This window comes from Sceloporus occidentalis, unplaced genomic scaffold (assembly GCF_023333645.1).
Source record: "Sceloporus occidentalis isolate IW3139 unplaced genomic scaffold, rSceOcc1.0.p SCAF_10, whole genome shotgun sequence".
Lineage (NCBI taxonomy): Eukaryota > Metazoa > Chordata > Lepidosauria > Squamata > Phrynosomatidae > Sceloporus > Sceloporus occidentalis.
Genome location: NW_028316990.1, coordinates 20294213 through 20320701, shown reverse-complemented (window position 1 = coordinate 20320701; position 26489 = coordinate 20294213). Strand labels below are relative to the sequence as shown.

The 26489-nt window shown below is 43.6% G+C and overlaps 1 protein-coding gene across 3 annotated transcripts; it reads left to right on the top strand.

The window, feature by feature from the left end:
* Nucleotides 1–25906, top strand: LOC149306071 (adhesion G protein-coupled receptor G1-like). Of its 3 annotated transcripts, none has more exons than XM_089540253.1 (14): nt 1–84; nt 14571–14790; nt 15298–15732; nt 16576–16705; nt 17191–17338; nt 17520–17648; nt 19213–19335; nt 20165–20204; nt 20631–20734; nt 20820–20938; nt 21821–22089; nt 23185–23293; nt 23459–23727; nt 24838–25906. In XM_089540253.1, the coding sequence occupies exons 2-14, from the start codon at nt 14751–14753 to the stop codon at nt 24951–24953; spliced, it is 2031 nt and encodes a 676-aa protein (XP_089396379.1). In that variant the 5' UTR covers nt 1–84; nt 14571–14750; the 3' UTR covers nt 24954–25906. The 3 variants fall into 3 exon arrangements, with proteins under 3 accessions (XP_089396379.1, XP_089396380.1, XP_089396381.1); XM_089540254.1 differs by lacking the exon at nt 1–84 and adding an exon at nt 3779–3938; XM_089540255.1 differs by lacking the exon at nt 1–84 and adding an exon at nt 8561–8897.
* The last annotated feature ends 583 nt before the right edge of the window (nt 25907–26489 follow it).

Here is a 26489-nt window from a genome sequence, read left to right as displayed (position 1 = left end):
GCTCAGGGCAGAGCAGGGGCTGCTGCCGGGGAGTTCCCCCATTCCGACGAGCGCAGCGGGAGCCTTGGACACGCGTCTTCTCAGGTGAGTGGCATCCGCGCCCAAACCGGGACTGGGAGCAGAAGGAACTGCGGGACTTTGGGGGGACTGGGGCTCCCAGGATCCCCTTAGGAGAGTTTTGGGGAGAAAGCACTAATCGGGATGCTGGGGGTTAGCATTGTTCTGGGGGGGAGAAGGAGCAACCTCTTGGACTATGGCTCCCAGCATCCCCATGCTGCCTTGGCTTCTTAGACCTTGGAAAGCAACCTGGTGGACTATGGCTCCCAGCATCCCCATGCTGCCTTGGCTTCTTAGACCTTGGAAAGCAACCTGGTGGACTATGGCTCCCAGCATCCCCATGCTGCCTTGGCTTCTTAGACCTTGGAAAGCAACCTGGTGGACTATGGCTCCCAGCATTCCCGTGCTGCCTTCGCAGAGTTGTGTGTGACTGGGACTTTTTGGACTGTGTCTCCCAGCATCCCCTGCTGGGTTGGGATCCTGTGTTGGAATTGTGTGCTCCCAGTCTGTTTCCAGGGGACTCTGTGCCTCCAGAGCTGCATCCAGCATGCTCTGAGCATTGGACTGTGACTCTGGAGACCAAGGGTCACAGTCTCTCAGCCTCAGGGCAAGGCCAGGGCCAAGCCCTTCTGGACAAACCTTGCCAAGAAAACCCCAGGATGGATTCCCCTTAGGGGTGCCATAAATCGGAAACAATGGCAGAATCCTATATCACCATTTATTTAACCATATCTTTAGGTATACTGTACTTAGTTATGGAGCGGAAGCACTAAGAAGCCCTGTTAGTGAATGGTGAAGAGATGGATCAGGGCCCTGGCAAGAGGGCACTTTGCCATCTCTGCTACTTAGTAAGCCCCTTTGAGTCTCTATGTTAGGAGAAAGGTGGAAAACAAGAAACTAATAATAGTCATTAATAATAAATAAATAGCTAAATAAGGTTACAGCAGCCTCACAAAACTGACCCATTCTAATTCCTGCATACATAAGTCCTCTAAAAGTGTGCAAAACCTTATGATTAAACTTAAATTCTCTGTAGCATTAAATACTGTAATTCCAGACACAGATGGTTGACCCAGCCTTCAAAGCCAAAGAGGGTTTTGGCTAGGAAAGCAAGAACAATGTGTGGCAGACGGAGGGTGAGGAGTTTATTAGGGCAGAATGAAATCGGAGAGGCAAAACTCGATTCATTCACTTCTGCTTGGAATTATGGCTTGCAAAACCCGGGTGTGGAAACCCCAAGTCCCTGGGGTTTCTGAGACAATGCAAAGGCAGGATTCCCCCTCCTACTTGCAGGCCCTATTCCTCCACCCCCAGATTTCTTTTCATAGCACTTAGAATACCCCCTTGGCTCATCAAAATGCATGGCGCAGCTGGGGTTCCTTGCAAAATGTTCTGCCAAAGCGGCTACTATTGTCCCAACAGGGCTGAGAAGCAAAGGCAGAGCTAAAGAGACCCTCGTCTGGAGGCCGACTCTGGAAGGAATTATCCGATGCATAGAAGGAAAAGATGACAGATATGTGCATTAATTTAATTCATATCCCACCTTTCTGCTGGCGCAAGGTGGCTTACGGCAAGTTAAATGCAGGTAATGGGTTTGTCTCAGTCAGTAGTAAGAATGGAGACTGCTGCCAAGAAGTAGGAAGAAGGTGAGGACTTGGAAGGGCAGCGATGCTGAAGGAAATAGGTAATACCCTGCAATGTAAAAATACCAGTATGCCAACTGCAGTTTCGCTCTCACTCTTGTGTGCGTCTTGGGAACAGTGCCTTGTGCAGAATAAGTAGTTGTTGGCCATATAGCAAATCCAATAACATCCAGTGCACTGTTGGGACTTTGCCATCTGAGGCTTCATCCTCCAACAAAGGTAAAGCAATTTTTCTCAGTATTGGCATGGATTGGCACACTTTACCTCTGGACCACCTAAAGTTTTCCTGATGCAAAATGTGAAGACTTCTTGAGAAATTCAGTGCTCTCTACCTACATAGGAGCCTGTGGCTTCACAGAGGAAGAAAACATGCTGGATTGCAAAGAGACATCTCCTTCGAATTGCAAATGGACATTAAATTTCCTCGATTTTGAAAATGTACCAGTGACCACCAGCCTGCAGATAGCCCTCCCTCTCATCTGAACTAAAACCAGAAACAGCAAAATGCAGGCCTAGGACTAACCTCTTCCATTTCTTTCTCCTGTTTCCCTGATGAAGAAGAAGCCAGGGTGACTTTGAAACCTTGCAACACATAATTGTGCATTTGGGCTGGCCCAATAAAGGTCTCATTGTTTGGATGTTATTGGGTTTGCCCGCTTAAATCTTTCAGTTGCTTTTCACTTTGTCCAATGTGACCATTGCATTTAGCTACAGCATGAGACGTGATGTCAGCCTTGTTTTCTCATACCACACAAGAGAGCATTTCTGGTACTTCTGGTTAGACAACTGCAGCAGTGAACTTGGCGCAGGAGAAACTTCCATAGTAATTGCTTCCTAAGGCACTGGAATGGGAGCGGAGAACCCAAAGTGCGCCTGTTTTTCTCTCTCCAACATGTCCTCAGTTTGCAAAGGGATAAGAAGTATGTATTCTCTCATATATAGGAAGATAGATAGATAGATAGATCTCTCTCTCTCTCTCTCTCTCTCTCTTCCTCCTTTTCTCCAGTTATGGAACACTGCACCTGGTTTTTCTTGTTTGGACTTGGACTTGGAATTTTAATTCTGTTTTGTTTTAAATGCCTCTCCTCTGAAGTTTCAGTCTTTGGTTCCTGCCCTTGTTCTTGGTGAGAGAACCGACCTTTCTTTTCCTAACTCTGCTGTTCAGCAGCTGTGGACCAACTTGATGCAAACTCCAGAGAGTCCAGCACTTTCTTAGACAAGGAAACCAAGTGGCACTTTCTGTTCATGTCATGGCTAAGCCTCACAGAGAGAAAAGTCTCAAATACTTCCCTCCTTCAATGCATGCTAGGATGATGTATCTGAGAAAGTGACTCTCTGTCTGCAGCATTTGACCAGGATACCAATGGAAAGTGCCACACAGTTTCCTAGTAGAGCTGGCCAGAGGACAAATGTGTCACTCCTCAAACAAAGCATTAATTCATGCGCAAGACAGGGCAGGCAAAATACAGAAAGCTCAGAATGATGCTTCCCAAGTGGGAGAACAATACTCTGGGAGAACAAGTAGAATGAAATGTAACTATGTCAGATCCCATCTGACCTTGCAAGTTAAGTTGGGTTAGCTCCAGTTAGTACCTGGATGGGAGACCAGGTGCTATAGGTTGTATTTCAGAGGAAGGAAATGGCAAAACCATCCCCAAGTATACCTTCCATGAGAAAGCCCTATGAAATTAATGGGGTCATCATAAGTCAACGTGAAGGCACATATGCATGCAGTATAGCACAGGGCCTAAATAGGTGCCCTAAAGGCACCAGATCCCATCTGAGTATGGAAGCTAAGGAGGCACAGCCTGGGTTAGTGTTTGGATGGAAGACCACCAATGTAGACTGTGTTACAGAGGAAGGCACTGGCAAAACTGCATCTGTGTATTCCTTGCCTAAGAAAACCCTATAAAAATTTAATGAGATCAATAGGTGATTTGAAGACACCTAGATACTCAGAGGTTTCCTCTTAGCTCACAGCTGGTTGTGTAACCCTTTGCTTTCTTCTGCTCAGCCTCTGTTCAGCATCAAGTAGGGTTTGGACAATCCAATTAGTCACAACAAAAAGAGGCAGTACAATTAGTCACACACACACACACACACACACACACACACACACACACAGAGGCTCAGGCTGCCTGGCGGAGCTCCCTGTTCTGGGCTTGCCTTCCTTTCTTTCAAGGACCGGCTTCCTGAGACTCACACAGAAACGCAAGATCTCTGCTCCTACGGAAGCAGGTACCTTGACCAGGCTGATGCCTGTCTTTTGTTTTTATTGGGGTTGGTGGGAAAGTGCCACAATTGTTCCGTTGTCTAGGTGGTTGGTGCATCCTGACTTAGGGCTTTAAAAAGGCACCAGATCCCATCAGATTTTGGAAGCTAAGTAGGGTCAGCCCTGGTTAGTACTTGGATGGGAAACTGCAAAGCAATCCCTGAATACTGTCAAGCTGTAAATAGAGGTAGAGTTTTGGTTGTGGAGTTTGGCAGTCAGAAAATGATCTCTATGGAAGCCAGATGTCTAGGGCTGGCTAAGGACACTGGGGCAATATTTCAGGTCATTTATAGGATGCCAGAGGGCCTAAATAACCTAAAGTCACCAGATCTTGTTTGATCTTGGAAACTAAGTAGGGTCAGCCCTGGTTAGTACTCGGATGGGAGGTCGCCAATGAATATCAGGTGCCGTTGGCTATATTTCAGAGGAAGGAATTGGCAAAACCACCTCTGAGGATTGCTAGCTGAAGAAAACTATGAAATCCATGGGGTTGCCATAAGTCAACAGGAGACTTACAGGCACAAACATCCTGGCTTAGGTTAGTCATTGGGAAATTTCATACTTGGGATCTGATAACTGAGATTCATGCTGTGTGTTGCAATCTTTCCACCGACAGGCAAATAACTTTTTATATAGGCAAGTTTTAAGGCACTGATGTGTTTTCTCCCCCTCCATGCTTCTGTGCTTTTTAATTTCCTCGTTTTAATACAATCTGTTTAGCTTGATTTTAAGATTGCATTTTTGGAATCTCTTTTTTAATCATGCTGCAAACCACCTTGGATCCTAGTACGAAAAGGAAAGGCAGGCTGTAAAATAAGTCAATGGTAATTTACATTTTCAGGGTTTTCAGCAAAAGTAGGATGTTTTAAAGTTACCTCTGGCCTTTGTGGGAGGCTTTGTGTAAATCCCATCAAGAATGGGGTTATGTTGTTTGTTGACAACGCAGACGGTTTGCATGACCAAGGTCCCCGATTCAAATCGTGCCAAGGTGGTTTTCTAAACTGAACAATAGTCTGATGTCATAACCGATCAAAGTACGATAAGGAAAGACAAGATGAAAATTAGCAAAGGAGTAGCATAATAAAGTCTGAATCTTATTATCAATCTAGCTAGAGTACACCTATTCAATCACAAGTGTTTGTTTGCACATTGAATCGCCATTCAACAATTGCTTCTGTAGGTCTGCTTTAGTTGGAACCAATCAATAGGAGCCAGACTCTTAGCTGCACTTTGGTATTTCCACATTAGGAAATGATTATGCTTCAAGTTTATAGCCTGGATTGCTTAGCAAACATGTTTTCAAAGCCGGCAGTGTTTTATCTGCAGCTTTTGCAACGCACAGCTGGTTGTGTTTGCACAAGGTGAATGCTTTCAGACAAGTCTCCTATTGTGCTATCACCGTGCCTCAGTCCCAGGATTGTACAGGGCATCCAGACATCTCCATCTCTTTGCTTATAACCTCCCTGTTTTCCCTTCTACTGCTTTGTCCATCTTTTTATCCCATTTCCATAAATAACCCATTCAGGAAATAATAAAAAAAGAATTAACTGCATAGTGTATTTTGACTGGTAGTACTGGGCATCCTTTGTCTGGAAGCAGCCTTGCTTTGGAGAAAGTGCCGGGGAATGCAATGGGACTGGCTAACCTCTATGCAAACATAGAATTGTAGAATGCAAGAGCTTGATTGAGAATGGGGCAGAATCGGGTTGGACTGGATGGCCCTTGGGGTCTCTTCCAACTCTATGATTCTAACTCCATTCTGCCATGTAGGAATACATGACCAAAGCACTCTCAATAGACGGCCACACAGGCCCTGCTTAAAAACCTCCAAAGAAGGAGACCCAACCTCTCTCCAAGGCAAATTAATCCACCGTCAAACAGCTCTTACTGTCAGGAAGTAATGTTTGGATGGAATCTCTTTTCCTGTAGTTTGAATCCATTGCTCCATGTCCCAACCTCTGGAGAAGCAGAAAATAAGCTTGCTTCATCCTCAATATGACACCCCTTCTAATATTTAAACAGGGGCTATCATGTCACCACGTAACCTTCTCCCTGAGATGCTCCTCATAGGACTTGACCATTTTCATGCCTTTCCCCATTTTGGTTGCTTTCCTCTGGACATGCTCCAGCATGTAAATATTCCCTTTGAATTGTGGATGGTATCGATCTTCCAGGCTGCACTCCTTAGGATTAGATCCCACTGAACTAAGTATAAGGTGGGACCTTACCTGGAAGCCAGTCCCTTTGAGGTAATAGGGAGACACCATCAGAACCTTAACATTGTTTTCCTTTTGGAGGGCTGCTGTCATCATAGACCCCAACACCCCTTCACCCCAATACAGTTTTCTTCTTGTTGCCCAGCTCTTGCACAGACAGGCAGTGTATTTCTTACCCAAGACCAGGCTGTGACTGCAAAATGTTACATATTTGGTTGCGGTCCAGATTGTAAAGTGAGCGATTTGGAAGGAAGGCAAGGAGGAGCTGGGGGGAAAATACATCAAGGCTGTAGACAACTGCAGGGGGGTTGCGAAATGATGGGACTCACTACTGGTTTGTTTTTTGGGCGGGTTTAGTTTGTGCATGGGATGAAAGCTCCCTGATCCTATCGAGTGGAAGATCTAGACATCTTTGGCAGCAGGATGAGAAACATTGGTAAAGGAGGTTGCAGGGAGGGATTGGTTGTTGCTCTGCTAAGAATGCGTTCTGTTTGCTTGCTCTGTTGATCTCTTGCCCTGCCCATTGAGCTGGACAACACAAAGGTTTCATCCCAGGAATGGCCTCCTCTTGAGAAACCCCATCCAAGACCCAGTTGCCACTCCCCAGCTGTCTCCAATAACAGCTGTCTTGTTTCGCTGGCGTTTAACCACCCGAAGCTAGCCAGATCAGCACTGAGTATGTTCCCCAAGTCCTCTTTCCATGTTGTGGGCAGAACAGTTGTGGGTTGCTGCCACGCCTCGCTGTGAGTTTTATGCAGGTGTCTTCAAAAGCCCTTGAGAAAACATTTGCTGACATTGCAATGAGTGTTCATTGCAATGCCAGCTTACTGCTTATTAAAGCAGTAAGCATCCAACTAGTTTTACATGGAAGACAGTGTTCCAAAAATGGTCAAAGATGTACAGTCATGATAAAGGGAAAGTGGGTTGATGATGTGAGAAAATGGCAAAAAGTGAAGGTTCTTACAATGCAGAACCTATACCTTGAAGGTGGGATGTTAAGGAAGACGTTTGCTCATTTCAGATCACCTGGACCTGATTGACAAGATGGCCTTGTTCTTCCTTTCTGAGTCACTGCATTTCAGCTGCTCGAATGGAAGTCACCCAACTTGGCTGGCTTCTGTTGCTGTCTTTCCAAGGCAGGCGAAACAAGACTATTTTGACTGCACACAGCGATAGCATTCTAGGAAAGGAAATGGGTAGCGCAGATGTCAAGGCCCATTGCAGATAGTCTTGATCTTCTCAGAGCCCACATTTTGCTGCTTCTCTGCTCCCCACAAAATGGCAGCCTGGACTATCATTAGTATCCTGAACTTGCACCAGGAAGTTGCATCAATGCTGTGAATTGAACTGGAAGAGAATAGGCAACCGGTTTTTCTGTTTTCCTATTCGTAATGTCTGATTCGAAGAGTATGGTAGTTAGAACAGAAACCCTGGGTAATATTGTGAATATCTTAAACAAACCTGACAAGTCTTGGTGGGACCCTTTATTGGCACGATTTCACAATTTATAAGCTTGCATGGTGACATCACAGATGACTAAAGGTTCACATGTACATTACAGGGCTTCTCATGACTTCACTTGGTGTATGTATCTACTGAGTGTTGAATTCTAACAATCAACAATTGGGCATTCAATTCACTTTCCCTTCCTCAGCCCACGTTACCCAAATATTGCAAAAAGAGCTACATTGCAATCTTCAGCAGTCTGGTAGCTGCAAATTTATCTCTGCCACTAACACTGTCCAAGGCTGTTTCCCAGCTCTCAGGATTTCACAATACTGCTTCACTTTGGTTTGTTGGTGGCTTCAGATTTGGAAGCAGAGAAAAGCCAGTTTGGGGTTTGGGGGGAAGAGATCTACCTTTTGCCAAACATCTCCAACCTTTGGGGTACCTGGTTGACCCCCTTCAAACTCCACACTGTCCAAGGTGCCAAAGTTAGCAATTCTGTTAATATTTTTCACTGCTGGCTATATTTTTTATTAGGGAGCAGCTCTAGTTTCCACTTTCAGCCACAGGAAGGAAAAGTCCAGGGACACTGAGAAGGAAAAGGAAGGATGCCATTGGAGAAATATCCTGCCAGAAATGCAAAATGGTCCAGGAATGTGGTGAAAATGCTCCTTGTTCCCTAGAAGTTATTTATGGACAACAATTTTGATTGTTTTTGGGGAGGCAGGAGGTGAGAGGTGTTGTCTTCCAAGGTCCCCAGGGGGACTACTATAGCTCCCTAGTCTTCCACCATGGTGTAATTTTTTGAACATTGGACTATGGCTCTGGAAACCTGGGTTTGAATCACCACTTGGCCATGGAAACCCATTGGGTGTCCTTGGGCAAGTTACACTCTCTCAGATTCAGAGAAAGGCAAAGGCATTTAAAGTGATCTCAAATGGCAGTGTAGATGCACCCTAGGATGCTGTGAGATTAGGGTTCAAATCCCTGCTCTGCCCTGAAAACCCATTGGACAAGTCACTGAACAAGTCACACTCTCTCAGCCTTAGAGAAAGGCAAAGGCAAGCCCCCCTCTGGACATAACATGCCAATCAAACCACTTGACAGGGCCGCCATAAGTTGGAAACAACTCGAAGGCACAGAACAACAGAGCCTCCCACAGTTGCCCATCCCCTAAAGTGGACGTTGCATTGAAAAGACTGCATGAAATCATCCAGGGGATATTAAAATGTCCAGTATCATGCTCTGCTGCACACTCTGGAGGTGAGGTTTCCATGCCACCTGCTTGTGTATATGTTTCAGTTGGTCCCTTGGAGAGGAATTGGATGCCGCTCCTGGCGTCACTGCCTTAGGCTTTTCCAGGCTATTGCATTGCTGGCGCAAAAGGAGGCCTAATGCTGTATGGAAAGCAATGGAGGAAAAGCTGCATTTGCAGCCCATGACGCACATGGCCATGCCCTCCCACTGATTGAATCCCCACAGGGGCCACGCTCCATGTTCTCTCTCTGTCTCTCTCCTGGTCTGACTAAGTGGGGACTTTTTATGCCCTATTGTTCTAAGAGCAGCCTGTCCAAGCAGCATTGTCCTCCTCCGTGGCTGGAGACAGAAGCAAGGTCTAAATATATATATCGTCCAAGGCCAATGGCTTGCGGAGGGTGGGGAAGATAAGGCTGTTTGTTCTGCCACAGAGGAGGAAAGGCTAGGGTTCCCGGATATATGGGGCTGTAGAAAATGTGGCTGCTGTAAGGAGGGGAAGCGTGGCCAGCACAAGATAAGGCTGGTCCATACGCATGACATTTGAGTGAGGCGAACTGAGATAGATTTTGATCAGGGCATGCTTTAGTTTTTAAGAATAAGGAAGTGTCTAGAAACAAGGTGCTCCCACTTTGCAGCTTGCAAAGTCAGAAACCACAGAGAACCAACTGGGCAGCAGAGATAATGCCTTCTCTGGGTAGTTGGCAATAGACTGATGCACAACTTGGGGCAAATTTATTGGGAATTGAATGGGCCAGGGAGTGAACGGTTCAGGGTGACCGGATGTCATATCTGCAAAGACAAGACCCTAACAAATGCAAGGCGTTGCAAAATAAAAGCTATACATACTAATTGAAATGTAAATTCATGCTTCATGTCATGCTGAAAATGGAGCAATCGAAGTACGCTGAAGACAAAGAGGGAAACTGGGTGGAGGAGAGAGAGAAAGTTGGACATTTTCAAAGTAGTTGAAAACGTGGGACGATAAAGGATTAATTGGGACAGTTGCTTCCAAACTGGGACAGTTGGAACATTTGCATCTCTTCCAGTCCTGTCTTGTCTTCCTTGCCCTTTTCACAAAAATGCACCATGTACTTCCTTGGGAGGAATCTTTCTTGAGCAAAATAGTGGCCGATGCTAGAGATGTTGATTTGTGGGCAAGCCATAACCTCAGTTTAGTTGTAGCCTTCTTTAATCCAGGCTGCGTGATAGGGATATGGGCAGTTTCTTATAACTGCCAGACCCCGATACCTCTCCCCCAGGTCTCCCCCATCCCCAGCTGTTTTGCTTCACATTTTTCATGTTCCTTCCCTAATGCATGTTTTCCACAGAAGCAGGAGAAATGGCATGTTTCTGATTTCTTCATGCAGTGTTTGGCCCTTATTTGGAAGAACAGACTTGCATGGCTTAAAGTTGAGTCTCTGCAAGGAGCCTGAGCTCAGCTTGGTCTCTGTATGCAGTTGATGGAGCTTGGGTTTGAGGTGGCCAGAGCTGGAAGTGGAAGAGGGTTTGCGGTGGGTTCGGGGAGAAGAGAAGCTTGCTGAGGTCTTCATGAAATTCAGCCAAGTGCTGCTCCAGAGCTTCATGGACCAAAGCCACTTCTCCTTTCACTTTTGGTGTTGTTTAGTGGGGAGACAGAACCAAAACTGGTCCCTCTGAGCAGCACCTGAAGTCCATGCAAGAGAACTGTCATCTAGCTCGTAGCTTTTTGGTGTCCCTTAGAAATGCAGTGCTCCTCCTATGCTGACCTTTTTTTAGGAACATAGGAAGCTCCAGAGTCAAACCATTGCTCCACTCAGTACAATATTGTCAATTTTAATGGGTCACCATGCCTCTCATTCTAGAGTTTCAAGCAGGATTTGTGAAGTCGAAGGCTTTCATCAGGGACATGATGCGTGCTGCTGCGCCGCTGTACCCAAGCCCCAAGTGGTGGCACTTATTCTGGATCCCCCCCTTCCTAAAATCCTGGCTACGTCCCTGCTTTCATGGCTGGCATACATAGATTTTTGTGGGTTTTCGGGCTCTGTGGCCATGTCCTAGAAGAGTTTATTCCTAACATTTTGCCAACATCTTCTCTGAAGATGCCAGCCACAGATGCTGGTGAAACTTCAGGAATAAACTCTTCTAGAACATGGCCACAGAGCCTGAAAAACCCACAAAAACCTATGGATGCCTGCTATGAAAGCCTTTGACTTCACATCCCTCCTGTAGGTTCCTTTGTTCTTACACCCAGTTTAGACCCCCGTCTTTGCACTCCCTTGAACATTATTTCCGGTCCACTTTGCAATGTTTTCTGGGGAAACCACTGTTTTGCCTCCGCTGGAGTGTGATGTGGTTTCACTTTCAGAAAACCTTTCCTTTGAGAGAATTACATCACTGGAAGGACTGAGAGGCAAATGACTCCTTGCCCCAGAACTGTTCGCCTTTCAGTCTCCGTCAACTCACATGACTGTCAGGATTTGCCCCAGTTGCACACTGCATGCTCTCATGAGCGATTTTGCACATCCGTGGAACCACCGGGGAGAGAAATAGTGTGGGAAAATAGCCTTGTGACTAAAGGTTATCCGAAGCCTGGTTGTGGGCACCTTCTGATAAAGAAACAGTTGCTTTTGCAACTGGAGAACTCTTTCTCAAAGAGCAGCAAAGAAGGCCTTTGTTGGTTTGTTGCTTTGTCTGGTGGAATTCTATTAACTTGGATGGGATCCATGCCTAATTGCTTGCTCTTTTATTTCTTTTACTCTGCTCTTCGGCTTAAACACAAAAGCTTCCAGAGAAGCCAAAGTATGGACTTTATCACATGGGGAAAATCAGAGGAAATTACAGATTTAAAGAGCCATCATCCCATTAAAATTGCTCAGTCGTGATAAAGATTTTCACACGCTGTTGCCATTAATGAGCCATTATCCTGGGAATAACCAGGCAATAAACAGCAACAAATCATTCACAGGGAAAACCTTATAACAATGGTTTGCAAAACCCCTTTGAACCATGGTTACAGTCCATACCATAGGCTTAAATGGCATACAGGTTTGCATTTATTATGTGAGACTGGGGATTTGTAATGTATATTTTAATGTTGTAAGCCGCCCCAATTGCATTGTGTAGAGGGGTGGGATAGAATTAAATTATTATTACTATTATTATTTCGAAGGAAAAAGGGAGCAGACGTTGGAAAAGTTACCTATTTGAGTTACAACTCCCAAAACATCCAATTCTTTCCAAACTCGGTGGAAGCTCACTTTCAAGAGGCGATTGGGAAGGAACGTGAAATCTCCAAGGCTTGCAAATATTAGGAATATGTTTCTAAGGCTTGTGAAAATGTTTAGGAAAAGGAAATATTTGCGTCCCTAATGGAAACAGAGGTGTGGGTTTTTATAAGAAGAAATGAGCTGTGGGGATTCAACAGTGCGCAGTCATCTTGTGACACCTTGCCTGAGCAAACGATACAGGAGTGGTTGCCTCTGCAAAAACGTAATTCTGACGATCCGCGCAAAGTAATTAACATACTTTCCTGTCAAACAAAAGTCACTCATAAAGATTGCGACGGAGGGTTGGGAAATCCCCAATTGCTAACACAAGAGCCGACGAAGAAACATTCCCATGCAAGACAAAAATAAAAAAGAGAGACCCAACTTTTACTTTCTTGTGCTAATCATAGCAGAAATATGTGCTCATTTTGATAGGAAAGATGAAGTTTAGGTTTGATATTGGGGGGAAATGCCACGCAATATGTCGCCAATTTTTACTCAGCCTTTGAAACTTTGTAAATGAATTTGTGTCTGTTCCCTTATCTCTATTTGTGCGAATAGTTTTATGTACATCTGTATTGAATGATATAGATCTTCTTTTTGAGTTATTGTTTTTTAAAAATAATCATTATGCAGATGACATATTGATCTCAATGCATGAGAATAAATTTGTTTGAAGTGTGCCAAGGATCCAGATTTTGTGAAAGCAAAGCCAAGGTGATCCACCAGAAAGCATCCAGAGAGGGATTCTTATTTGCTTTCCCCTCCATTTCTGAAATGTTTTTCTTCTGGACAGCTGTCAAGAAGTTGCAGTTTCTTTGTTTTTAATGCTGGTGACACTGGTGTGCAGTACGAACTTCAAAAAACAATGTCTGCACCCCCTCAGTGGGGTGTGCATAGTATGCGCAGGTGTGCGCATACATTGATGTCTCAACATTGCTTGAGGAGCCTTGCTTTCTTTTAGATTGTCACTCTTGGTTACAAGAATGATTTTGTTGCCTATTTTGGTCAACTTCTTTCTACGGAGAGGCAAGTAAATGCGGCGAAAATAAAACAACCCCTTCCTCATTCCTGTCTTTTTGTCTTGATCAGACTATGAATGTCTTCTTCTTCATATGCACCTTCCTTTTGCATCAGCGTTTTTGCCATTCTGCGCATGGTTTGCACAACTGATTGAGACCGAAGCCTGGGAATTGGCTTTTTTGGTTTTGCTAAAAGAGGCCTACAATTTCCGCAAATCTCTTATCAGTGTCTGGGTTGAGAGACGCATACGCCACCTCCGTGTGTGTGTGTATGTTTCCATGCTTTCTGCTTTTTAGAAGAAGAAATGGCTTTGGTTTAACCACAGGCTGATGATGTACTTTCCAAGTTGCATCAGGCTTGAAAAAGAAAACCAGTCTTTTGGATGCATCCATCAGTCTTTGCATCTCAAAGCAAGAGGCCTGTGCCGCATTGAAGACACTGCCTCTCTGTCTGCATTGACTAGGTGATGCTGATGAAATCTGCCACAAAATAATGGCTTTCCAATATTTCAAAAGTGGCAACAATCTTTGCGATGACAGAGTGTCTTGTCTCAATGGAATCTGTAGCCAAACTGGGCAAGAAAGATTGATCCGTGTCAAAGTTTTTGTTGTGTTGTTATATGCATCAGGTTGGGTTCAACATAAAGTCACTCCTATGAATGAAGGACCTCCAAGAGCAAAGTTATCAACAGATATGGGTCCTAGAGCAAATCAAGTGCGAACCCTTCTTGGAAGCCAACCCAGGGCAGCCATAGCTTCCTTGAATGCCACTTGCAATGTGGTCTTACTCTTTTCCTACTGCTTTCCATGTTACCAAACATTGTCATCTTTGCTAGTGAGTCATGTCTTCTCATGATGTGGCCAGACAGCCTCAGGTTAGTCATCTTGGCTTCCAGGAAAGGTTCACACTTGGTTTGCTCTAGGACCCATGTACTTGTCTTTTTAGCCATCCATGGTTTCTTCTTCAGCACCACATTTCAAATGAGTTGATTTTCTTCCTATCAGCTTTCACAACCACACATAGAAATGGGGATGGCATGGACAATATTAACTTAAGTATTCAGTGATGTATCTTTCCACTTCATGGTCTTGTCTTGTTCCTTCAAAACTGCCCTTCCAAGTCCTAGTCTTCTTCTGAGTTCTTGACTGCAGTCCCCATTCTGGCTAATGACTGAGCCACACATAATATGTGCTTTTTACTGTAAGACACCTTGAGTCTTGAGGCAGCAGAAAAGTGGGATGTAAATTAAATAAATGCACCCACCCCTTTCCTTTTTCCTTATGCACACCAGCCATGTGGTCTGTCCAAAGTATGATAGCATGAGATTAGTTATTTTTAGAGGTATGCAACTAATTCCAGGATCAGTAACACTGTCCTTTCTCTGTTTCCTTTTCCTTTTTCTTTTTTGCAGAAACACAGTGATGGGGCTTTTAACATTCAGACCTGAAAATGCTTCCAGCTGATCTGAAGAAGAGCACTGAGTATTCATGGGTTTGTTCAGAGAAGCTTGGAGTTGCCTTCTGCATTCATAAGACTTTGGCTTTAAAATAAAGCCTCTACACAATACCAGACAGCAAGGGACTTGTTCGGGATGCTGTTCCTTCTATTGCCACTACTTCTCCAGTTCCCAGGTAAGGTGAAACATCTTGTTTTGTTGTTATCTTTGCTCATAGAAGAACTGAAATGTTGCCATCTCTGTCTGTTGCAATGGGATTGTTCCCATCGTCTAGTGCTGCATTCCTCCAAGGTTGGTGACATCAAGTTCAGGGATTTGGAAAGATACTTTGAGACTACAACTCCCATAATATCCTAGACTTGATATTGACTATGCACGGTACATTTTGGCAAACGTAGTCCCAAAAAGTAGCTTTTCCAAGGTCTGCTAGATGTGTGTTTCAAAGAGATAGTGTCTCTGAAGAAGTGGGTTGATAGCCACGAAATCTCACACAACAACATATCAATTAGTTTCAAAGGTGTTGCTCGGTTCCATCTTTCCTCCTGTTTTCCATAGTTTTTTGTGGGTTTTTCGGTACGTGGCCATGTTCTAGAAGAGTTTATTCTTTGCGTTTTGCCAGCATCTGTAGCTTTGGCATCTTCACAGCCTCATTGTGTTTTGTTTTGGGCACATTGCGACGCAGGTCTTCATGGGAACGAGAAGAATAAAGAAGACTTCCGGTTCTGCGCAGACCGAAAGCAAACCGAAAAAGGCCTTGTCCATTATGGAATGGAGAAGGACATCATCCGTATTGTCAACCGGGTGGATGGACTGGAGATAAGCGGCCCGTTTCCTCCGGACGATCCGAGCGGATTCAAAATACAGACCTTGCCAGGAACGTTGGGGAATTACCGCTTTTGTACCTACTGGTTCCAGGACACTCGCCTCTTCATCCTCAGCTATGGGGCTTCCAACTACACTCTGAGTACGAAGGCAAATTATTCCCTCTACTCACCCAACATCACTGGGAAATCTGAGGGCAATGGCCACCACCTTTACAATGTCTCCTATGCCTTCAGCAAGGGCTTCCATAACATTTCGCTTACAAGCGCATCTGCCTACAGCTTCGTCTTCACAGGTAGGTCGCCTTGAGTCCCTATATTGGGAGAAAGGCGGGATATAAGATAATAATAATAATAATAATAATAATAATAATAGGTTTTGTTGTTCAACAAGGAAAAGGTGGTCTATGGGCCACCTGTGCTCTTCCAAGGCCATTTTTGGGCTGCTCCCAGCGCCTTCCAAATACCTCCCAGTCATTTCATGTATGATTTCTGCACCAATTCAAAACATGTTTTTTTAAATCAAAGATTTCATTGTTGTTGTTGTTGTTGTTGTTGTTTGCCTTGAAGTTGTTTCAGACTTATGGGAACCCCAAGGCAAACCTAACACAGGTTTCCTTGGCAAGATTCATTCAGAGGAGGTTTTCCATTGCCTTCCCCTGAGGCTGAGAGGCTAATGATCTTAACCGTATTTTATAGTGTGATGTATTGTGAATTGTAGGTTTTATTTTGGGAAGAAGGGAGAGTGGGATTATTTTATTGTATTTCGATCACATGGAGAGGTGGGATAATAATAATAATAATAATAGTGTGTGACTATTATTATTATTATTATTATTATTAACCTTTATTTATAAAGCGCTGTACATACAATCTTTTAATTAGACGGTTCGGTCACCCAGTGAGTTTCCATGAGCGAGTTGGGATTTGAACCCTGGTCTCTGGAGTCATAGTCCAATGCTCCAACCCCTGAAAACCACCCCTTTCCATGGGAGCAGGATGCAGAAGCCCCCAAGAAGCCCCAAATCCAGTGGCCATGCTGGTTGGAGGATTCTGGGAGCTGTGATCCAAAAAATATTCCCCAATTCTGCAGTGAGGCTGTAGTCTTTTGCTTTCTTTCTTTTCGTTCTGTGTCATAGATTCGGGGAAAGATGACCCAAACGATCTGGAAAAAGAACTAAGGCGGACAGAAGAAGCACTAAAGAAGTTAGAAGCTGCCATGAGGATTCCTGTTCAGGGCAGGACTGTCACCCATGCGAATCCTTTCGCGTGAGTATCTTGTGGGGGTGAAGAATATTTGCAAAGCTTGTTTGCAAGGAGAGGCCTTTAAAAACATTTATTTATTAAAGTGTGTGTGTGTGTGTGTGTTTGTGTGTGTGTATAGGGATGACAGTAAGAGCTGTTCAGCAGTAGAATAATATGCTGCTGCCTTGCTGTTGAGTGGAGTCTTCTTCTTTGGAGGTTTTTAAACAGAAAATCTGGGTAGTCCTCTGTCCCAGAGAGAGCCTGGATTGCATCTTCTTGGAAAGCAGAAAGGGGTTGGAATAGATGACCTTTGGGGTCTCCTTCAACTCTATCATTCTATGATTCTATATAAGTCCTAACCAGTCCAGTCCTGGTTGAGTTTTTGAAGTCAGACAGGATTGGTTTGTTGAGAGTTTTCAGTGGTTGAAAACCATCTGCTCTTTTGAGCTGTAAATCAGTCACATGGGATGCCACATATCATTCTTGGCCATGTTCTGCTTTCCTGACAGGCACCTTCTTAATTTGGAGTCAAAGCTGGGAGAAATGGAGTTCCAGGGAGAGAACAAGACTTTGAGGGCAGGGGAGCTGTTGCATGCAAGCGTCTGGAAAATCCCGTCCCAAAATCCCCAAGACCTACACATAAGGTCTAAGCTGCAGGTGAGTAAAGAGGTGGAGTGGGGAAAAGGCTTACCTAAAATTGTCTGTCCGTTCCTTCTTTCATAACTTCAAAACTACGGAAGCTGTGTCCCACTTTTGAACTGGGAATCCTATTCTATAACAAAAGCAATTTCCTTGCACTCCAGTCTTGGACTCCAGAGCCTTGTGTTTCCTTTTGCAGGACGATGAAGAGGTCCATGGTTTTGAAGTGACTCTACCGAAATACATCTTTCAGAGACCCAAACTTGGGCGCAAGAACGGAAAGATGAAGGTGGTGCAGTTGGCTGCCAAGAGCCAGATTCTCTTCCAGGTAATGCTTTTTCTTTTCCTCCCATATTAATTTACTCATTTAACACCGACGGTCAACTTCTGAGCATTACAACTCCTGGTTTCGAACAATGGTTGTGGAGTTTCTAATAGCAATACTCACAAGATGCATGGGAAAGACACAACTTTAGTAATCACATCTCGATCCGACTGGTACTGACTAATCTCACATTTGTTTGCAATTTAAAAATTTTACAATACTTTTTATCATACAAATTGAAATCATAGCAAATGAATAATAATGAATAATAAATCTCTGTATAAACTTCCAGACAGTTCATCACTCTAGATGAGATGGATATTGTATTAATAGTTTACTCTCAGTTCCTGGTCTCCAACATATCCATATAATTGCATTAAAGAAAACCTTTATTAACCGTAGATCCAGGCCAGAGATGTTCATTGGCAGAACTGAAGAGCAAATGTTAACTACCTTATTAAAAGGTGCACAATTTCAAATTCATAGCGGGCTTAATATTCATTCTTTATAATTAACAAACACATTAATCTCTCTTGCTCCCATACCATCCCGTCTTTTCTAGTTTCTTTGCACAGAAGCAATCTTGAACATGCTTGACTCATGCTTGCCTCCCTTCTAATATTATTTCTGCACCTTTATCTGACATCCCTATGTTTCAGCAATAGCCGTTGCCACTAAATAACCCATCACACCAACTTCCCAACATTTTAATGACAGGCAAAGTGCATATGCAGCTCCTAACGCTGACAATTTAATTTTCAATCCAAACCAAGATAACATCCATTCAAAAATGTGAATGCATTTTTTTATGCCATGCGTCCAAATAAATGAGAGGCATTTCTGGTATTTGCTCTTCCTCCAGTTTGACGATGTAGGTGTCCGTTACAAAATGCAAACCAATAATAATGATAATGATGATAATAATAATAATAATAATAATAATGCACCAACTAATATAGAGCTTAGGAATTGAGATGGAACCAGGTTTGTCCTGTTGATGATGCATTAACTAACTGAAAACTGCCTTGTGCACCAGCTGCCTCTTTAGCTCAGTTCCCTGCTTTAGGGTATAAACGGAAAATCTCTATTAAACTGGAGCTGAATCTTGTCATTGCTGAAACATGAGATGCATTTTTCAGCAAGCTCAGGTCTTGACATGAATCCCCCAGTTCTGCTTCTCTAGGGAGAAGAATACCTCAAATTGCAGGGTGTGTTTTTTGCATTTGATGCCTCTTGTTACTTGGTGGCTTTATGTTCTGTTGATGATGCAAAGGCCTATCCGAAGAGATCAGGCCCACCCAAAGGGATGTTCTGACAAGTCCAAACCCAACAGAGATGCTATTGAGGTTTCAAACAGATAACAGGAAAACGAAAAGCCTTGTGGGCAAGGCGTATTTACATGCATTTGTATTTTGTGGGACTTGAGCATCTGTGGATTTTGGTATCCACAGCTGGTCCTGGAATCAAACCCCAGTGGATACCAAGGGTCCACTATAATGTTATCTGATTTTTAAAAAAGGTGCAGAGAGACATTGGTCTGAAATGTCCCCATCTTTACTTCATGCAGGGCCAAGATGCTGACCAAATCCTTGGTGGGAAGGTGATTGGGATCTCCATGGGGAAAGCTCCAGTCTGTGATCTTCCCAAAGAGGAGCGTGTGGCCATCACTTTCTTGTACAAACTTCTCCCGGTAGGTCTCAAACATTTAATGCACTTGGAAGTTTGTGGACTGTGTGAATATATACAATCCATTATGGCTCAGTTCTCCTTAAAGAAGAGCTGTTTCCTTGTATGAATGAATGCCTCCAGAGGCACCTGGTTCAAACAATAATCCACCAAACAGTGATAGCTTTATTGGCCAACCGAAATGCACAATATGCAGCTTTCAGAGAATCCTTTTCCTAGAAGTCCAATATGTTTTGATAATTTATTTTAATAATGTAATTGTATTGTTGTTATTGTAGGTGGGCGGGTTTGTGGGATGTTGTGTTTTATTGTAATGTTCTTTTAATGTTCTTAGCCGCCTCGAACTAGTTGAAGAATTGGGGTATAAATTATTATTATTATTATTATTATTATTATTATTATTATTATTATTATTATGTGATGGGTAGAGGGCTGTGGGTTGTACCCATCTACTTTCACACACTTACCCAATATGTAAAGAGCTCTTGTAGCACCTTTGAGACTCACTGAAAGAAAGAGGTTGGCAGCTTGAGCTTTCCTAGACTTCAGTCTACTTCCTCAGATGCATTTAGTTGCAATATTATTAATAATAATATTAATAATAATAATATGTAGAGAGATCTTGTAGTACCTTTGAGACACACTGAAAGAAAGAAGTTGGCAGCATGAGTTTTCGCAGACTTCAGCCTACATCCTCAGATGCATTTGTTCACCAAATAGTAGACTTGAGTTCTGGGAAAAGAGTGGGATACAAATAAATATCATCATCATCATCATCATCATCATCATCATCATCTTCTTCTTCTTCTTCTTCTTCTTCTTTTATCTTTCAGAGGAATGTAACCCCTCAGTGTGTCTTCTGGGATGTGGAAGGTAAGTGCCTGAGAAACCTGGGGTAAAAGTATAGAATAATAGAATCATAGAGTTGGAAGAGACCCCAAAAAGAGCCCTCCAGTCCAACCCCATTCTGCCATGCAGGAACTCTCAATCAAAGCATCCCCATTGACAGATGGCCATCCAGCCTCTGTTTAAAGACTTCCAAGGAGGTACACATTTGGCACCATAGTCTCTAACTGCCTTAATCGTCAATGCTATGGAAGTCTAGGATTTGTATCTTAGTGAGATATTCATACTTCTCTGCCAGAGAACTCTGGTGTCACAACCAATTCCAAATCCCAGGATTGCATAGGATAGAGCCTTGATAGTTAAAGTGGTGTCAAACTGTATTAATTCTGCAGTGCGAGAGCAACCTCTAATGGCACAAAATAACCACAGTAAGGTCTCCCCTTGTATCCTTAGCTGGCCGCTCTGGGAACTGGAGTACGTTGGGCTGTGAAACAATACTGGGAGAGGAGAAGACAACCTGCCTCTGCGACCATCTCACCTTCTTTGCAGTACTGATGGTAAGTACCAAGTTGCCATAGAGCCCCTGAGAGACCTCCATGGCCTCCTCCATTTTGTTTTTAAATCATTTCCTCCCCTCTTTAGGTATCCTCTCCAGATATTGACCACGTCCACCACAAGTACCTGACCCTCATCACTTACATTGGTTGCATCATTTCAGCTGTGGCTTCATTCATCACCGTCTTTTCCTTCCTTTGTTCAAGGTAGGATTGATTGATGCTCTCTCCAAAGAGACTGGGATGGACCTTTCTCTGCCTGAGGCTGTTTTTGTGGCCCTTTGGGGTTCCCAGGGTCAGATTTTGGGGGGAATGGCTAAAGATGCCCTCAAATGCCCTTTAATATTTAGATGGGATTGTCACCACTTTTTGCCCTCTCCCGTCCAGTTTAGACCCAGATGTCTCTGGATATATACTGAGGTTTGGTTCCAGGACCTTCTGTGGATACCAAAATCCATAGTTGCTCAGGTCCCATTACATACAGTGGCATAGTTAAAGACTGTCCTTTATATAAAATGGGAAAATCAAGGTTTTCTTTTTGGAATTTATAGATATATTTTGAATATTTTCAAGCCATGGATGCTTGAATCCCTGGGTAGAGTATTAGTGGATACAGAAGGCTGACTGTATATTTTTGGAACAGTTAGTGACCGCCTGTTGTTAAAAATGCCTCTTACATGGGACCCTTTGAAACATGATGAAAATGCCCCCAAGCTCCGATAAGATGTTTGGAGGCCACATAGGTTTTTGAATTCTTTTGCACTGGGGGTGTATGTGTCCCTTCATGGTTTCCCAGTGGGTTAATGCAGACCCCTAGCCACCCATAATCACCCACCTCTGTTTTAAAGTCCTTTAAATTGTTTCAAATTACTGTTGTTTTCACCAGGACGGTTGAATACTGTTTTGGAGAGGTTGGTTGAGTTCTGCTTTTAATGGGATGGTTTAATAATTTTTAAAGAGTTTTTCCATTAATATTGTGTTGTAGCTGTAGAAGACAACAAATATTCTTTCGTTTCATGCTGTGTGGGTTCCCACTGAGGCATAGGAGTGTCATACATATGCACTTTCTCTTATGTCTCTTTTCCCCAGGAAGCGTCAAAGGGACCACATTGTCTACGTCCACATGAATCTCCTCTGGGCCATTTTCCTCTTGGACATGAGCTTCCTCATTGCCGTGCCCTTGGCTCCAGCCGGTGGGGATACGGCTTGCAAAGCGGGGGCCATGTTCTTGCACTTTGGCGTCCTTGCGTGCTTGACCTGGATGGGCATCGAGGGCTACTGCCTCTACCGGCTGGTGATTGAGGTTTTCAACTCCTACGTCAAGCACTTTCTCCTCAAGCTATGCCTGGTGGGCTGGGGTGAGTGCCTCGGGTGGCATGGGGTCATTTGGGCACAAACTGGATGCCACCCATGCAATGTAATGCTCTGTGGTGCCCAGTCCTTTACAAACCTGGAGTAGGAGAGAAAATATCCTACACAGAGATAGTAAATGCAGCTGGTGCTTTGTGCGAATGGATTACTACAAAGCCCAGAGCTAGGGAAAAGTTCCTTTTTGCTGTGCAAGCCTCCAAATCTCCAAAGTGTAGTTACTCTACACTTTAACCTACAAGATCTCAGTCAATACAGGTTGAGTCTCCCCCATATGAAATGCTTGGGGCCTGAAGTGTTTGGGATTTCAGATTTTTATGGCTTTTGGAATACCTGTATATTTGTGTGTGTGTGTGTGTGTGTGTGTGTACACACACATACATACACACACAAATACAGATATTCCAAAAGCCATAAACATCCAGTCCAACCCCAATCTTCCATGCAGGAACTCACAATCAAAGCACTGACGACAGATGGCCCTCTAGCCTCTGTTTAAAGATCTCCAAAGATGGAGACTCCACCACAATCTCCAAGGTGTGTGTGTATGTGTGTGTGTGTGTATACACATACATACATACAGTGTACATACACACACGCACACACATATAGACAGATACACACACATAAGTGAGATATGTAGCACCTTTAAGACTAACCAAAGGAAAGAAGTTGGCAGCATGAGCTTTTGTAGACTTAAGTCTACTTCCTCAGATGCATAAATGAGATATCTCTGAGATGGCTATACACAAAATTCATTAACATTTCATCTGCACCTTGTACACGTAGCCTGAAAGTAATTTTGTACAGCACTTTTAATAATTATGTGCAAGAAACAAAGTTTGGGTACACAGGCCCATCAGAAAGCAAAGGTGCCACTGTCTCTGCCACCCATGAAAAATGTTTTGGCTTTTGGAATATTTTGGATTTTGAAATTCCAGGTAAGGGAGAGACTGAACATGTAGTGGTTAAGTGACCCATAACCACTTAAAAATAAAACCAATGCATGCGCAGGCTGGGCTCGGAGGACCACAAAGAATGAGGTAAGGCAGAAGGATTAACTTTGTTCTGTTTTCTGCTTACAGGACTTCCCATGGTCATTGTATCTCTGATCTTTTTGATTGATCAATCATATTATGGGCCATTCTCCTTGGAAGTCTACGATTCCTTCAAGAGACCTGCCAATGCAACCATGTAAGCTCTTGGGGATATAACAACAACAACCTCTCTAGGTTGCATTCATAGGGAGCATAGCATATTCCGCTGTCCAATCTCCCCTGGCAGGTCATTCCACAGTTTAGGGGTGGCCAAAAGGTAGCCAAGTTCTGACATCTTTCCACCCTTCCCCTTCTTTTCCAGTTGCTGGATCACAAAGAAGGAGATCAACAACTTCTTGAACTTGGGGTTCTTGAGCCTGGTGCTCTTCTTCAACACCATCATGCTGGCTGCGATGGTGCGAGAGATCCTCAGGCTGAGGCACCGGGAACACCAGTGGGAGTATGCGGTGATGCTTGTGGGGCTGAGTTGTGTGCTGGGCATCCCCTGGGGCCTGGCCTTCTTTGCCTTCTCCTCCGGGACCTTCAAGTTGGTGGCCATCTACCTCTTCACCATCATTAACTCTTTCCAAGGTGAGTGAGTCAGGACTGGTTCCCTCCACTGCTCTCGTCCCTTCTGGGTTTGCCATTTTCTCTTCTCCTCTGCATTTGCAATTCACATGGATAGGAACCCTGGAGCCAGTGCCATCTGGTGGTTGCCACAGCAATGGGGCAATGGTATATACATACATTATATATCATATCATAGAGCCAGCATGGTGTAACGGTGTGAGATTTGGGACTGGTCTCCAGGAGACCGGGATTGGAATCCGTTCTTGGCCATGAAACCCACTGGGCGTTTAGGCAAGTCACACTTTTCAGTCTCAGAGGAAGGCCATGGCAAACCTCTGAAGAAATCTGGCCAAGGAAATTTTGCTATAGTGTCGTCGTAAGTCAGAAAAGGCGTGAAGGCACACAACAACAAGAAGAGGTTACGGGGAGAGAACATTGCTGCAGGAGAAACATTTGCCTAAGATTGCTAGAGTGAAAACTGAAGAAACCTGACCAAAAGAACATCAGGATTAAGTTTGGCCTAGAGTTGCCATAAGACAGATACTACTTGAAGGCACAACAACAATTGCGCAAGCCTTAGGTCGGATTGCTCTTTCGTTTAGCTCAGATCCTGTCTAATAATCTGGCCTTTCGAGATTAATGTTCCAGCAAACTTCTATTAATTAAATCAATTGTTTAACAACTGCTCCAACTGCCTCTGCCCTATTTTAATAATTGTTTTAATGATTTTTAAATAATTTTTTAATAATTTAATTGTATTTTATTGTGGATGGGAGGGTTTGGGAGAGTCTGGGATACAATTATGATATTATTATATTTTATTATATTTTACAGATGCTTTTATTGTTAGCCATTTCGATCTGTCTGGAGAAGCGGGATAATAATAATAATAATAATTAGTAGTAGTAGCATTTCTCCAGAGTTGCAAACAGGGTAACTTTACTTGTAGCCCTGCCTGGAGAACCAGGGATCAAACCTATGGCATTTTGCATACTTCCATGGAGTTTTGGGCTTTGGAAGTGGAGCGATGTAGAAGAGGAAAAGTCCCGAGACATTGTAATTCTCTTGCCCAGTTCCTCAGTTTTCTCCAGTTGTTGCTAACCTTAATATCTCTCTCTCCTCTCGCCATAGGCTTCCTTATCTTCCTTTGGTATTTGGCGAAAATCCTGCAATCCCGCAAAACTTCCTCTATGCAGTGTTCGACGTCTAACAGCATAAAGCTACAGTCCAACAGCACCAGCATATGAACCTATGCTGGGAACCCTTGCAAGTTCCTTGGACACTCAACACAACAAATGCTGCAATGTTTATATGTATTATTGCCTATATTTGGACCATGGAGTGGGGAAACGAATAGCAGGGTGCGGACATTTTCACCCTCGAATAACAATCTCATGGCATCTCTCTCTCTTTTTTTAATGTAAATATTTTTTTAAAGAAGATATATGGTGTACAAAGTTGGTGAGAATACTTTAAAGTTTGAAATGCCTTTATTAAAACTATCAGTCTTGCTAGGGACACCTTTTGCAGGTGCTTTTGGGATTTATTTAAAAGATGGGCTTTCCATCATTGAAAACCCAAAGCTAGGATTCTGCGTCCCGCCAAATGTCGATCCTTGAAGGTTGGTACAAGGTTAATTCAGTGCCACCCTGGTGCCAGATCTGCCCCACCTTTGAGCACATGTTCCAGCCATCTGTCCAGGCTTCCGCTTTCCTCCTGGGCATAACTGAAAGAACAATGAAGCCCTTTTCATCTGGGGCAGAAAGTACTGAAGAAAAATATTCATTCTGTTCAGTAGGGAGAGGCAATGCAGCATTGACACATCCCAAGAAAATCCAGCTCACAAAACTTGTGAGGATTAAATTTCACGTGCATTGGACTGATGTTAATGTTTCCCGAGACCCTTCCCTTTCACTTTATCTGGTTACAATGTGTTTTAGATCTTGTCTACACAATACTCCTCTTTCTATTCAAATACGTGGCACACGTGATTCAGAGGAGTTCGGGGCAAACTTCGCAGAAAGTTTTAACCATGAAGTATCCATAAGGATTATGTATTATCGAATGTGTAGCTGTCCATCTGCTTTACATGGATTCGGATGGCTGCACATTTTTTGGCAGACAGAAGGCTAATAGATGTGAATTTGAGCAGGAAAGTGAAGCGAATTAAATGTCGATACGAATGTGTAAAAATTCAAAACCTGATCTCGAGAGTCTTAGTCCAACCACTACACCACACTGGTATACCTAGCCATGTTCTCCAATATACCACACTGGCTCTCTTGATACCTTTCGCTTGCACATGTATCTTCTGCCTGCGTGCAAAGATGCCATCTAGCGACAGAACAGGATGCAGCAAGGGGACTGACCAAATAAAGTTGGCCCTCTTTCTCCACGGATTCTGTATCCACAAATCCAACCATCCATGGCTTGGATAATATTCCAAAAAACAAACCAACAACTCCCCTGAAGCAAACCTTGATTTTGCCATTTGATACAAGGGGCACCATTTTACTATCTATGCCATTGTACACAGGATGTGTAGGATTTTGAGAAACTGGAGCCTGTCCAAAGGAGGACAACTAAAAACAAAACAAACTTCATTTATATACCGCTTCATACCACCTAAGCAGTGTCTAAGTGGTTTACAACTAAAATGTTGAAGGGTCTGGAAACCATGCCATGAGAAGAAACTTAGGGAACTGGGGATGTTGAGCCTGGAGAAGAAAAGGTTAAGAGGTGATATGATAATAGTTCTTTAAATATTTGAAAGGATGTCATAT

Bases quoted from the DNA above. Each gene is read 5' to 3' on its own strand.
- LOC149306071 (XM_089540253.1), top strand. From the start codon at position 14,751: ATGCTGTTCCTTCTATTGCCACTACTTCTCCAGTTCCCAG. The intron at 16,706-17,190 runs GTGAGTATCTTG...CTTTCCTGACAG, and splicing joins ACCCATGCGAATCCTTTCGC to GCACCTTCTTAATTTGGAGT. The intron at 23,294-23,458 runs GTAAGCTCTTGG...CTTCTTTTCCAG, and splicing joins AGACCTGCCAATGCAACCAT to TTGCTGGATCACAAAGAAGG.